The sequence below is a fragment of the Canis lupus genome, chromosome 18, assembly GCF_048164855.1.
Source record: "Canis lupus baileyi chromosome 18, mCanLup2.hap1, whole genome shotgun sequence".
NCBI lineage: Eukaryota > Metazoa > Chordata > Mammalia > Carnivora > Canidae > Canis > Canis lupus.
The window spans coordinates 17,680,407-17,691,030 of NC_132855.1; the positions used below are offsets into that span (position 1 = coordinate 17,680,407).

The 10,624-nt window shown below is 57.7% G+C and overlaps 1 protein-coding gene across 5 annotated transcripts in view; it reads left to right on the forward strand.

Moving 5' to 3' along the window:
• Positions 1 to 8,398, forward strand: part of CRHR2 (corticotropin releasing hormone receptor 2) — a 47,392-nt gene extending 38,994 nt beyond the window's left edge. For 4 of the 5 annotated variants that reach the window (XM_072783597.1, XM_072783598.1, XM_072783599.1 and 1 more), the window contains 4 exons: positions 4,395 to 4,480; positions 4,662 to 4,797; positions 5,429 to 5,470; positions 6,773 to 8,398. In XM_072783597.1, coding sequence (XP_072639698.1) covers positions 4,395 to 4,480; positions 4,662 to 4,797; positions 5,429 to 5,470; positions 6,773 to 6,913 — 405 coding nt within the window. In that variant the 3' untranslated portion in view covers positions 6,914 to 8,398. The remainder of the gene's footprint in view (positions 1 to 4,394; positions 4,481 to 4,661; positions 4,798 to 5,428; positions 5,471 to 6,772) is intronic. The other variant, XM_072783601.1, reaches the window with a different exon arrangement.
• The last annotated feature ends 2,226 nt before the right edge of the window (positions 8,399 to 10,624 follow it).

Here is a 10,624-nt window from a genome sequence, read left to right on the forward strand (position 1 = left end):
TGGGGACAACCCGGGAGAAGAGTCTCAGGGTGGCTCCCTGCTGGAGGCCTGGGAGCTGGGTGACTCATCCACACACTTGATGCCTCATCAGTGGAGGTGGCCCTGGGGACACGAAACCCGCAGAGTTCCAGGTCCCCGTGTTGTGAGGCTGAGCTAGCTCTCTGGCACCAGAGGAAGCCTGAGGCTGAAAAGTGTCCCTGGCGGCTGCGGAGGACCATCAGGGGCCCCTCGGCCCTGGCTGGGCTCCTGCAGGTCTGCTTGACTGAAGTCTGCTCTGCTCCGAGCTTTCTCCCAGCAATGTTCCAGCAGCTCCTGCTCCACATGCAGATTCCAGGGTCCCCACCTGCAACTGGGAATGTCTAGGGTGCGCCCACAATCTGCATTTGGACCAAGGGCCCCAAGTGCCTGGGTTGTGCACACTCCATTGGAAGAACCGTGATGTCAGGGCCCTGCCAGACAGGGATGTGTGTTGTCTGGGCTTTCTCTGTGGCCCCCCACCCCCGCCCCAGGGCCCTGCGCACAATAGGATTCGGGACCTGGGTGTGTGAGGCTTCACCTATCTAGAGCATGCCAACAGGAGGAGGAGGCCCAGGCACCCAGTGAGGACCAGCCCCCGGGGACCATGAACTGGTCTGGCTCCCAGGCTTCTGGAGTCACCCCCAAGTCCATCTGGTCAAGCCACTGGACTCCACAGAAGCCCGTGGGACAGACAGGCTGGCCATGTTTCCCTGAACTAGTGAATGTGCAGGACGGGAAGGTGCAGGAGGTGGGGAGCACTGAAAGGAGGGACCTGGGCTGGGTTGGCAGCACCCCAATAAACCTGTCCAGTACCCTGAACTGGAGGCAGCAGAGGGTGTTTCTGAGGCTGGGAACCATGTCTGAAGCCCAGGAGGCAGAAATAGCAGTCCCCTTTCCTTCTCCCTGCCTGCCTGCCTCTGCACAAGCCACAGTGAAGTTTGACGAGGGTCTCCCATGAGCACCATGACTTAGCAGGTTCCCTCACCCTCGCAAGGGTGAGGAGGACCCAGGGTGCTCGGGCGCTTGTGAGCTTGGTCTGTTTATTTTCTCTGCCTTCGTGGGAAGCGATGTGCCATGTGGCATCCTAGAATAAGCACTGGTTGCAGCCACCTGGGATTTATCCTGTGACCCTGGGGGACCTCCCTGCTTGGAGCCTTGGTTTCTCACCTATAACCCGAGGATGCCAGTCCCTGCCTCATGGGGTCACCTGGAGGACCGGTGGGCCCAGGACGTGTGCTGATAGCCCTGGAGCTCTGCCTCCGGCAGTTCCTCCTGGCACCTAGAGCCACAGGTTTGGATCCTGTGCTGATGGCCTTGCAATGCTCTCCTGAGCTCTGGTCACCCATCCCTGGCAGTATGGCCAATGCCTTCCCTCTGCTTCTTCCATCTGGCCCGGATTTCATGAAGTCCTGCAGGAGCAGCACAATGCCGGGGTTAGGAGAAGGACACTGAGGCCAGCTACCTCAGTTCAAATCCTGACACCAGTGCCTCCTACCTCTGTCGCATGGGCAAGTGACACAGCCCTGAACCCTAGTGTGGGAATCTGTAAAATGGGAATAATGGTCATTCCAACCGCATAAGGCTGCTGCTTGAGGAGTAGCCATGAGGTGGTTGGAACAAAACCTGGAGTGATGTGAGTCCAGGGCTGAGTTAGGCACCACAAAGCCTCTCATGTCTGTCCTGGTAGCAACCATAATGTCCAGATCCCCAGTCTGAGCTTGACACACACTGCCACCTGCCAGGCCAGGGCTCTGACCAAGCTGGGGTGCTCCTCCTCCACAGCCTTATTAGGAAAAAACGAGCTAGTGGGAACCCGAGCTGCCAGCATCAGAGCTCCAGGAAACATGGGGCAGGAGCATGGCTGGACTTCTCGGGAGAAGTTTGTCCAGGGGGTCTGGCCTTACCCTTTCACCCTGCACCCTCTCTCCTTGGCATTGCCAGAGCTCATGCTACTCGGGCTGCCCTGGGAACATTGCGGGCTGGGAGGGCCTGGAACTGCTATTCTAGAAGGAGGTAGATAGATATCACTGCTTGGGCTCATCTCAGCTCAAGGGCCATTTCTCTAGGCCTTTCTGGCTCTTCCCCCCAGACTACAAAATATCTGGGAGCAGGGACCTGACACATGGCAGGTCAGTTCACTGAATGGATGAACGGATGGCTGGCTGGCTGAAAGAACTAGGCTGGACAAGGCTAGGGTACAATAGCCAGTGCTTCCTGCAGAGCTGGGATTTGGGGTGGAGGATAGAGAGAGGTCCAAGAGCGGGGAGCTCAGTGTGGGCTGTGTGGCCCGAGGGTGCCCTCCCAGAAGGAGAGGGGAAGGCACCTATGGTAGGGTGAGGTGGAGAAGATGCTGTGAGGGGGCGGCTGAGGACCATGCTCATGAGGAAAGAGTGACTTCCAGGTGGCACAGACCCAGGCAGAGTCGGAGGGCGGGCAGCAATAGTGACTGCCTGCCTCACACGGGTAGAGGGGATAAGGCCTTGTCTCCCAGGTCCTCCGCACCAGCCCCTGTCCCTGCTCTTGCCTCAGCACATGGAACAGGACCCAGCAGCCAGGAGGTGCTCTGCAACTTATTGACAGAGTGGATGCCTGGGTGGTGGGTGGATGGGTGAGTAAATAAATCGATGAATGGATTGGGTTGTTTTTTTAAAATATTTTTAAAAAAAGGTTTTACTTATTTATTGATGAGAGACACAGAGAGAGAGAGAGGCAGAGGCACAGGCAGAGGGAGAAGCAGGCTCCACGCAGGGAGCCCGATGTGGGACTCGATCCCAGGACTCCAGGATCACGCCCTGGGCTGAAGACAGATGCTCAACCGTTGAGCCACCCAGGCGTCCCTGGATTGTTGAATAGATGTTTAGATGGATGGATGGTTGGTTGGATGGATGGATGGATGGATGGATGGATGGATGGATGATTGAATGAATTGGTTAGTGGCTTGATGGATGATGAATAAATAGATTTAGTGCAGGGAACGTGGCAGAAATGAGAATACATTTTGATTCCAACTGATTCTACTCTCACAGAAGTCAGAAAGAATCAGAAAAGGTCAAGTATTTTGTACCACTGGCACAAGAAAATTAGGATTGACCTATGTGTTATGGTGACCTTGTGATCCACGGGAATGTACCAGAAACCCAGGAACTAGAAATTGGATGAGCCTTAAGAAGAAGCAGGGTGCAGCAGGCCGCCCGCCGCCCGAAGGCTTCCCGCCCACCCCTTACCCCGGGTTGCCCAGGCTGTGGTTGAGGAGAAGTCTGGGCCCTCCAGGCCCCCAGAGCATCCTCCCGCAGAGGCCACAGGGCCATCTGCCCCATGATTAATGTCTGCCAGTGCCTGACCCCCCTTAGCGTGGGGTCCAGAACCTAGGAGGGCTTAAGAAGTGATGGATTCTTGGGACAGAGCCTCAGGAGGAATTTCTGTGTGTGTGTGTGTGTGTGTGTGTGTGTGTGTGCACATGTACTCGCATGTGTTCATATGCATGAGCCAGCAGACGCCCTCTGACCCACGGGCACTTCCTCGGCAGAGATTCCCAAGAAAGGAAATCTCACTTTCCTGTCCACTCACATTTGGTGATGGATGTAGAGAAACGCTGACGTGCCCGCCTCCCCAGATTCACGCTCACACACACACAAGCACAGGGAGCACCCCCCCCCCCGCCCCGAAGCATTTGGAGGGCAGCACACAGTCACACAGACAAGCCGACGCCGGCAGGCAGGACACTGGCAGGCCCTCCGTGACCGTACAGCAGGGAGCGACTCGGGGGGCCCCATGGGCGGGTCCCGGGAAGACACTGGGTGCATCGGCTCTGATACTGAGGAAAGGCTCAAAATGAAGATAAATGAGGCCCTTCCAGGAGCCTTGGAAGCAGCCCAGTGGCTCATCCATCTTCATTGGCTCAGACATGTCTACAAAGCATTTTCCTGGGTGCAAGGGAGGGATGGTGGGAGATTAGTCACTCCCTCTGGCCAGGCTCACTCCACCAGGGTGGAAGGGCCTCAGGCGACAGTGGGGACGGTGCAGCAGACAGGGCGAGGGGTGGTGTGGAGCCCCGGCCAGCTCCTGACGCAAGCCTGAGGGGGGCAGGGGGCGAAGTGGCCTTGGTGCCCTCGTTCACTGCCTCCTCGGAGGCTGCTATTCCCCACTTGGGTCTGGAGGTGGAGAAGCAGGCCCTGGAGCCCTCAGGTGACCGGGAAGCCAGCAGTGTCTGCCCTCCTGGTGAGGCAGAAGCAGAGGCCTTGGGACCCCAGGCAGGGGTGGAGGGGACAGGTAGGACAGATGTCTCATGGGACATGGGGTTACAGGGGGAAGTGGCCGATTTTCAGCCCATTGCCCACCTCATGGTCCTTCCTTTTCCGCTGCCTCCCTCCCTCCAGATCAATTTTGTATTTCTCTTCAACATCGTCAGGATCCTAATGACAAAATTGCGAGCATCCACCACCTCAGAGACAATCCAGTACAGGTGAGTGATGGGGCCTTAACCCCCAGAGGACAGAAATGAGAGAGGGTATGGGGCGGGCCCTCTACATCCTCCCAGTCCTCATCCAGGGAGCTCGCTCGGGGTCCCAGAAGAAACGTCCCCCCGAGTGAGGCCCTGCCTGCAGGTGGACTCAGACCAGTCTTGTCACCCTCTCACCCCCCAGGAAGGCGGTAAAGGCCACCCTGGTCCTCCTGCCGCTCCTGGGCATCACCTACATGCTCTTCTTCGTCAACCCTGGGGAGGATGACCTGTCGCAGATCGTGTTCATCTATTTCAACTCCTTCCTACAGTCCTTCCAGGTGGGGCGTGCGACCAGAGGGGGCTCCTTCCTGACCTGGAATGCTCAGGCGCCAGTGTCTCAGGCACAGAGACCTCACACGGGACCATGTACACATGGTTCACCCTGAGATACAAGCGCGTGCTCACACTGAACCTGAGCCCTGGGCCCTGGTACCCGCACCCCAAGGTTCAGGTGGGATCGCCCCCTGACTGAGTCTCCGTCACCCTAGCCCATGCCTGCTGGTGGCCAGCATCTGTTCTGAGAATTCCTCTTTTTTTTTTTTTTTTTTTTTTTGAGGATTTTATTTGAGAGAGAGGGAGAGAGAGAGTGAGCATAAGCAGGGGTAGGAGGAGAGGGAGAAGCAGACTCCCCACTGAGCAGGGAGCTTGACAAGGGGCTCTATCCCAGGATCCCGGCATCATGACCTGAGCCGAAGGCAGACGCTTCACTGACTGAGCCACCCAGGCGCCCCTATCCTGAGGATTTCTGACAGCCTGTCCCTCGAAGTGGGCCCTGGTACCCCCGCACCATGAGGGGTGGCCTCTCCCTCCCCAGCTCTGAGCCTCTGGGGTCCTGGTCCCACTTTCGCAGCAGTCCCTGCAGAGTGACTCCCCAAGCAGGTCACTGACTCCTCCCTCCTTCCTTTCTAGGGTTTCTTTGTGTCTGTCTTCTACTGCTTCTTCAATGGAGAGGTATGAGACCAGGCCCCAGGGCGGCCCTCGGTTTCCACTCCAGGGGAGCCGCCCAGCCTTTTGGGAGTACCTGGGTCCCTGGCCCTGCTCAGCTCTGCCCTGGACAGGGGAGGGGCAGGCCTGAGAAACCACCCACCCTCGGGAAACAGGAATCCTGCCTGTGGGTCTCACTCCAGTTTAGGTCACCTGTGCAGGCCGGGAACAATGTGCCAGCACTTCACAAATGCACTTGGAGAGCTGAGTGAGCAGGGGAGCCCGGGCTGCAGGGGCTCACAGGAGAGAGAAGCCAGAGCACAGGTGGTCACAGGGGAGAGCATTCCAGGAGCAAGTCAGGGATGAGCCGTGCGTCCAGGTCCTCGTGGACCTAGGGAGCAGGAAGGACACCAGCACATTCCCCCACCACAGAGAAGACCGCACACCTTGGGGCAGGTCCAGGGCACGAGGCACTGCCTGGTTAGCTCACCGAGCCCAGAATCTTAGTGTAACCAGCTTGGGAGAGACGCTCACACAGGCCGATGGTGGGTGAGGACACACAGTGGGTTATGGGGCAGAGAGTAGACACAGCCCCAGGTCCTGAAAGCTTCCAAACCCTCGAGAGGACCATCATCCTGAGGCGCTTCCTCCGCCTGTGCAGAGGGTGGCAGTGGGATGGATGTCTGCACACCTAGGTCTCTGTCAGTGAAAGCAGACCCCAGTGGGAAAGTCCAGCAGCGGAGACTGGCATGGGCTGGAGGGCAGGGAAAGGAAGAGCTGCTAAAGCAAACAGTGCCCTGGGGCATTTATTCTGCTCAGCCACGTGCCAGGCTAGCATGTGGGGAGGGCGATCCGTTTGCAGATGTCTTCAGTTGCGATACAGAGAGAATAGTATGGCACCAGCGACCAGCAGCGGTCAGGCTCTGACGGGAACGGAACTGTGCGCTCTCCGTCTAGCAGCGCGGACTGCGGCCAGGGAGGCAGGGCCTGGCAGCCGGGGCGGGGGGCTGGAGGAAGGGCTTTCGGGAGGGAGAGAGATGCCAAGTGTGCAGGAGGAGCACACAGTTCAGCACGTGCCCGGGAGAGCGAGAGGCAGATCTGCGAAGCTGGTGCTTCCGTCCCACCATAAAGAGGAGGTGCTGGAGGGATGAGGACGGAGGGCATGAGCTTCTGGGGAAGGACCTGCCTTGGGAACCAGCCAGTCCCTCTCTGGGCGGGAGGTGGAGGGCGGGAGGGCACCCCAGCCTCCCTTTGAGGGAGCAGGGGAGAAGGCTCCCAGTTCCCAGGACCGGCCCAGCAGGCCCAGCAGAGCCTCTGCCTCCCCTGCAGGTCCGCTCGGCCGTGAGGAAGAGGTGGCACCGCTGGCAGGACCATCACTCCCTCCGAGTGCCCGTGGCCCGGGCCATGTCCATCCCCACGTCGCCCACACGGATCAGCTTCCACAGCATCAAGCAGACGGCCGTCATGTGACCCCTCCGTCACCCTGCTCGCTCATCGCTCCACCATCAGGACAGCTTCCCGATCGTCATGGGGTGGGGGCACCTTTCCCTGGGTTCACCTTGCCACCTAGCGGCTCAGGCCCTGGTGGGGGCGGAAGGGAGGGGAGCGATCAGCTGGCCAGTCCTGCGGCTGGAAAGACGTGCGTGGCCGGCAGTGCAAGGGTCCCTCAGGAGCCAGGGACGGCTGGGCCCAGAGTGTCAGTGCAGAGGGAGCAGAGGGATGTCACAGGGACCGCCCCCAACAGAAGAGCAGGTCACAGGTCTTCAGTCATTTGCCCCACTGTAGGCCCATCCGCCGATGAGGAAACTGAGGCCCAGAGCCAGGAAGCACCTGCCCAAGTCACATAGCTGATTCGAGGCAGAGCTGGGGCTCCCCTGCCCGACAATTTGTGGGGACCTTCCCACCAACAGGGGTGACGATTGGCCCTGCTCCCTGCTCAGGGCTGCCTTCTGCAGTTGTTGGGGCGCGGGTCACAGCAGCTGGAAGTAAAGGAGGAGTTTGGCTTCATCCCAGGGGCTCTCATCTACACCCCACCCTGGACCAGGCCATCTCTCTGCCCCTCCCCAGCCATCCACCTGTCCCTGGGGTCCTGGGAAGGATGCTGCTTCCCATCCCGGGAGACCTCGGCCTCCTCCACAGACTCGGGGCCTCGGGGAGGGGCACGTGTGGAGGAAGACACGGCTAGGCCAACCGTACGCTCTCAAACCAAGCAGCTACATAAGTGCAAGGTGAGGTGAGGAGGAGAAGCATGGTGGTTGGGGGCAAGGAGGAGGAAACCAGTTAGGTCTTTGGGGACTCCCAACTCCCACCCCAGACTGGGCTTCATTTCGGCCTCCCCTTCAGAAACATCTCTGCTCTCTGTGAAATAAACCATGCCTCTGTGGAAACGGCCTCCCCTCAGGTCAAGGCGACCAGGCATTCGAGGGGCTGCGGTGGCCAAGGGTGGGCTGGATCCGTTCTCCTTTGCAGAGCCCATGGCCCTGGCCTAGGTCTGGTTCTCCTCTCTGACCCGTGTGTCTGCAGGCCCGTCCCTGATTCCCCCAAGACAGTATCTGCCCCTCCACCCCAGCCTAGAGGGCTCTAATTCAGCATAGAGGAGAGGAGAAGTGCAGCTCACCCAGCACGCCACAGCCCACCCCAAAGGCCAATGCTCCGAAATCCAGAGGCCGGTGTAGACAAGGCCCCAAGGTGTCTAGGACCGACAAGCAAGACATTTCCAGGAGAGGGTGGGAGTAGAGGAGAGGCAGACTGCATCAAGTCAGGGTTCAAAGGGCTTTTGCTGCAAGGAATACCCTCAAAATACTCCTTTTTATAATCATGTATCCCATGTTGCATATTTTTCAGTTGACACCTAATTTTTTTTTCTTTACATTTTAAAATTGGCGAGAGAGGTGATTCCCGGCTCTTGGTAAATATTTACGTTTTAAAATAAAACTGCCACAACACTTTAAAATACATCATTCAGAAACCAAACACATCAGTGATTTAATAGCCACCTTCTTTGGTTTGAAAAAACGAGCTAACCAGCTCTTCCTCAACGGCTGGAAATCTTACATTGTTCCTTTTCTCTTTGAACCTGTATCTTCATTCCATTTCCCCCATCGAATTTTTATCCTAGTACAGTTTTACTATGGCTGGAAGTCTGTCCCTGCTCACCTGATCATACATCTCTGCCACAAAATATGTTTAGAAATTGAAATGGAAATATTTAATTTTCTGTGACCAAAATTTATAAGTTTTTTTTAAATCTTCTGGATTGAATCATCACGATTATTTTTGATATAAAACATAGGGTACAATTAATTAATACAACACAGACATGAAAAGTTTTTGTAAGGCAAACGTTAAACCTAAAAAGGGAAATTTATTGAAAACACATCTTAATGGGTTGGATAGGTATTTGTTCACGAATCTGTGGGTGAATATTGCTGGAATGAGTCAGGACTCGGCATCTGGTGGTTTTGTTTTTTTCTCTTTTGTTTCCATTTTGATAGCTCCACTTGGTGACAAACGTTTTCATGTAAGTAAGTAGATGTCACTCAGGTCTCTGACCTCCTCCTGAGATATATGCCAAAAACTGCGTGGCGATCTGTCATCAAAATTTGTGGGTTAGCCCACCACTTGACTAAGTCCTCTGTAAATTTGCCTGAAAAAAAAAATTGAAAATGTAAAAAGAAATTGAAAACGTCAGAGGCTTGGCTGCCCCAGGCAGGCGCTCGTGCCGTCTTTCACTGCGGGCAGCTGGGTGCCACTGGCAGGGCTGAGCGGTGCACCTGAGGGTCACACTGCCCGGCCCCCCACTTTTCTTCTGTGGGCAGGAAGGCAGTGGGGCTCCCTGACTTTGTGCTTTCTTGAGACACGGAACTGACTCTCGTGTGTCTTGTAAAGCCTCCCTGTGCACTCAGAGGCGGCATTCTGGCTGCTTCCATTGGCATCATGGGGGATCTTGCAGAGCAAGGAGCTCAGGGCTCACCAGAGCAGGTCTGGGGCTTCGGCACCAGTCTCCCCCCTCCCCCCCCCCGTCACTGCTCCTCGCATGCGGCTCCTCACCCCACGGCCCTGTTTCCCGGCCTGCAGAGCATCAGAGTCCCTAACCTTTGCTCAGCAGGCACTTTGGCCCCGTCCCTCTCTAGTGCAGAGAAGGCCCCCTTGGTCCTGTGCAGACTGACCATGCACACCCACCCCCCAATCCTGGGGCCCTCGGTCATGGGCTCGGGCTCTGAAATGCCACCAGAGCCATTAGGCCCTCTCGGGGGGCCGCACTGGTTAACCTCATTAGGCACCTGCTCCTCCCGGCCGTGCCAGCCCTGGCGAGCATCTGCTTCAGCGTGGCAGTCCCTCGCTGAGCTGTCTGTCCTGGAAGGTGGCCTCATTGGCAGACTCTCCTCCTTAGTAGGCAAGCTCTGGCACCCAGACCCCTTGGGGGGGTGAGGGGAGCCCTGGACCCTCCTGTTTAACCCTTTCACGGCCCAGATTTACAAAGCTGAGGAAGGCCTGACACCACAAGAGGATTCCTCGCCCCAGCCTTTTTTCTTTTTTTTAAAGATCTTATTTATTTACTCATGAGAGACAGAGAAGCAGAGACACAGGCAGAGGAAGAAGCAGGTTCCTTGCAGGGAGCCCGATGCGGGACCTTCGGCACTGGGCCGAAGGCAGGCGCTAAACCCCTGAGCCACCCGGGGATCCCCTCGCCCCAGCCTTCTGGCCCCACTCCCAGCGGGGCCCCGACCCCCTGGCCTGTCAGCCCAGCGCGCGGGGGATGAGCCGCGGCAGGTGCCGAGCATCTGTGGGGTGGGAAGTGGAAGGTGAGAAGGACGCGGCCCTGCTGGAGGGTCTGTGGTGCAGGCGCCACCCGAGGCCCGACGCCACGGGACCCCCGGTTTCCCGAGGAGGAGGCGGGCTAGCAGCGGAGAGGAACGTGGACGGAGAGAGGAATCCGGGGCTCCCGGACCCCGAGCACCGCGTGAGGACGGAGGTGGCAGAGACCCGCTCGGAGGCTCACAGACACGCAGGCAAGGGCTCCAGGGGCCGCAGCGGAGGCCCAGGGGACCGAGAGCCTGCTGGGCCCTGCCGAGGTGCACCCGGGCCCCACGATGGGCCACGCATGGAAATCGCAGCACAAATAACCATGACGGCCCTGTCCCGAGAAACGCAGGATCTACTTGAGAAGAAATAGCTCCC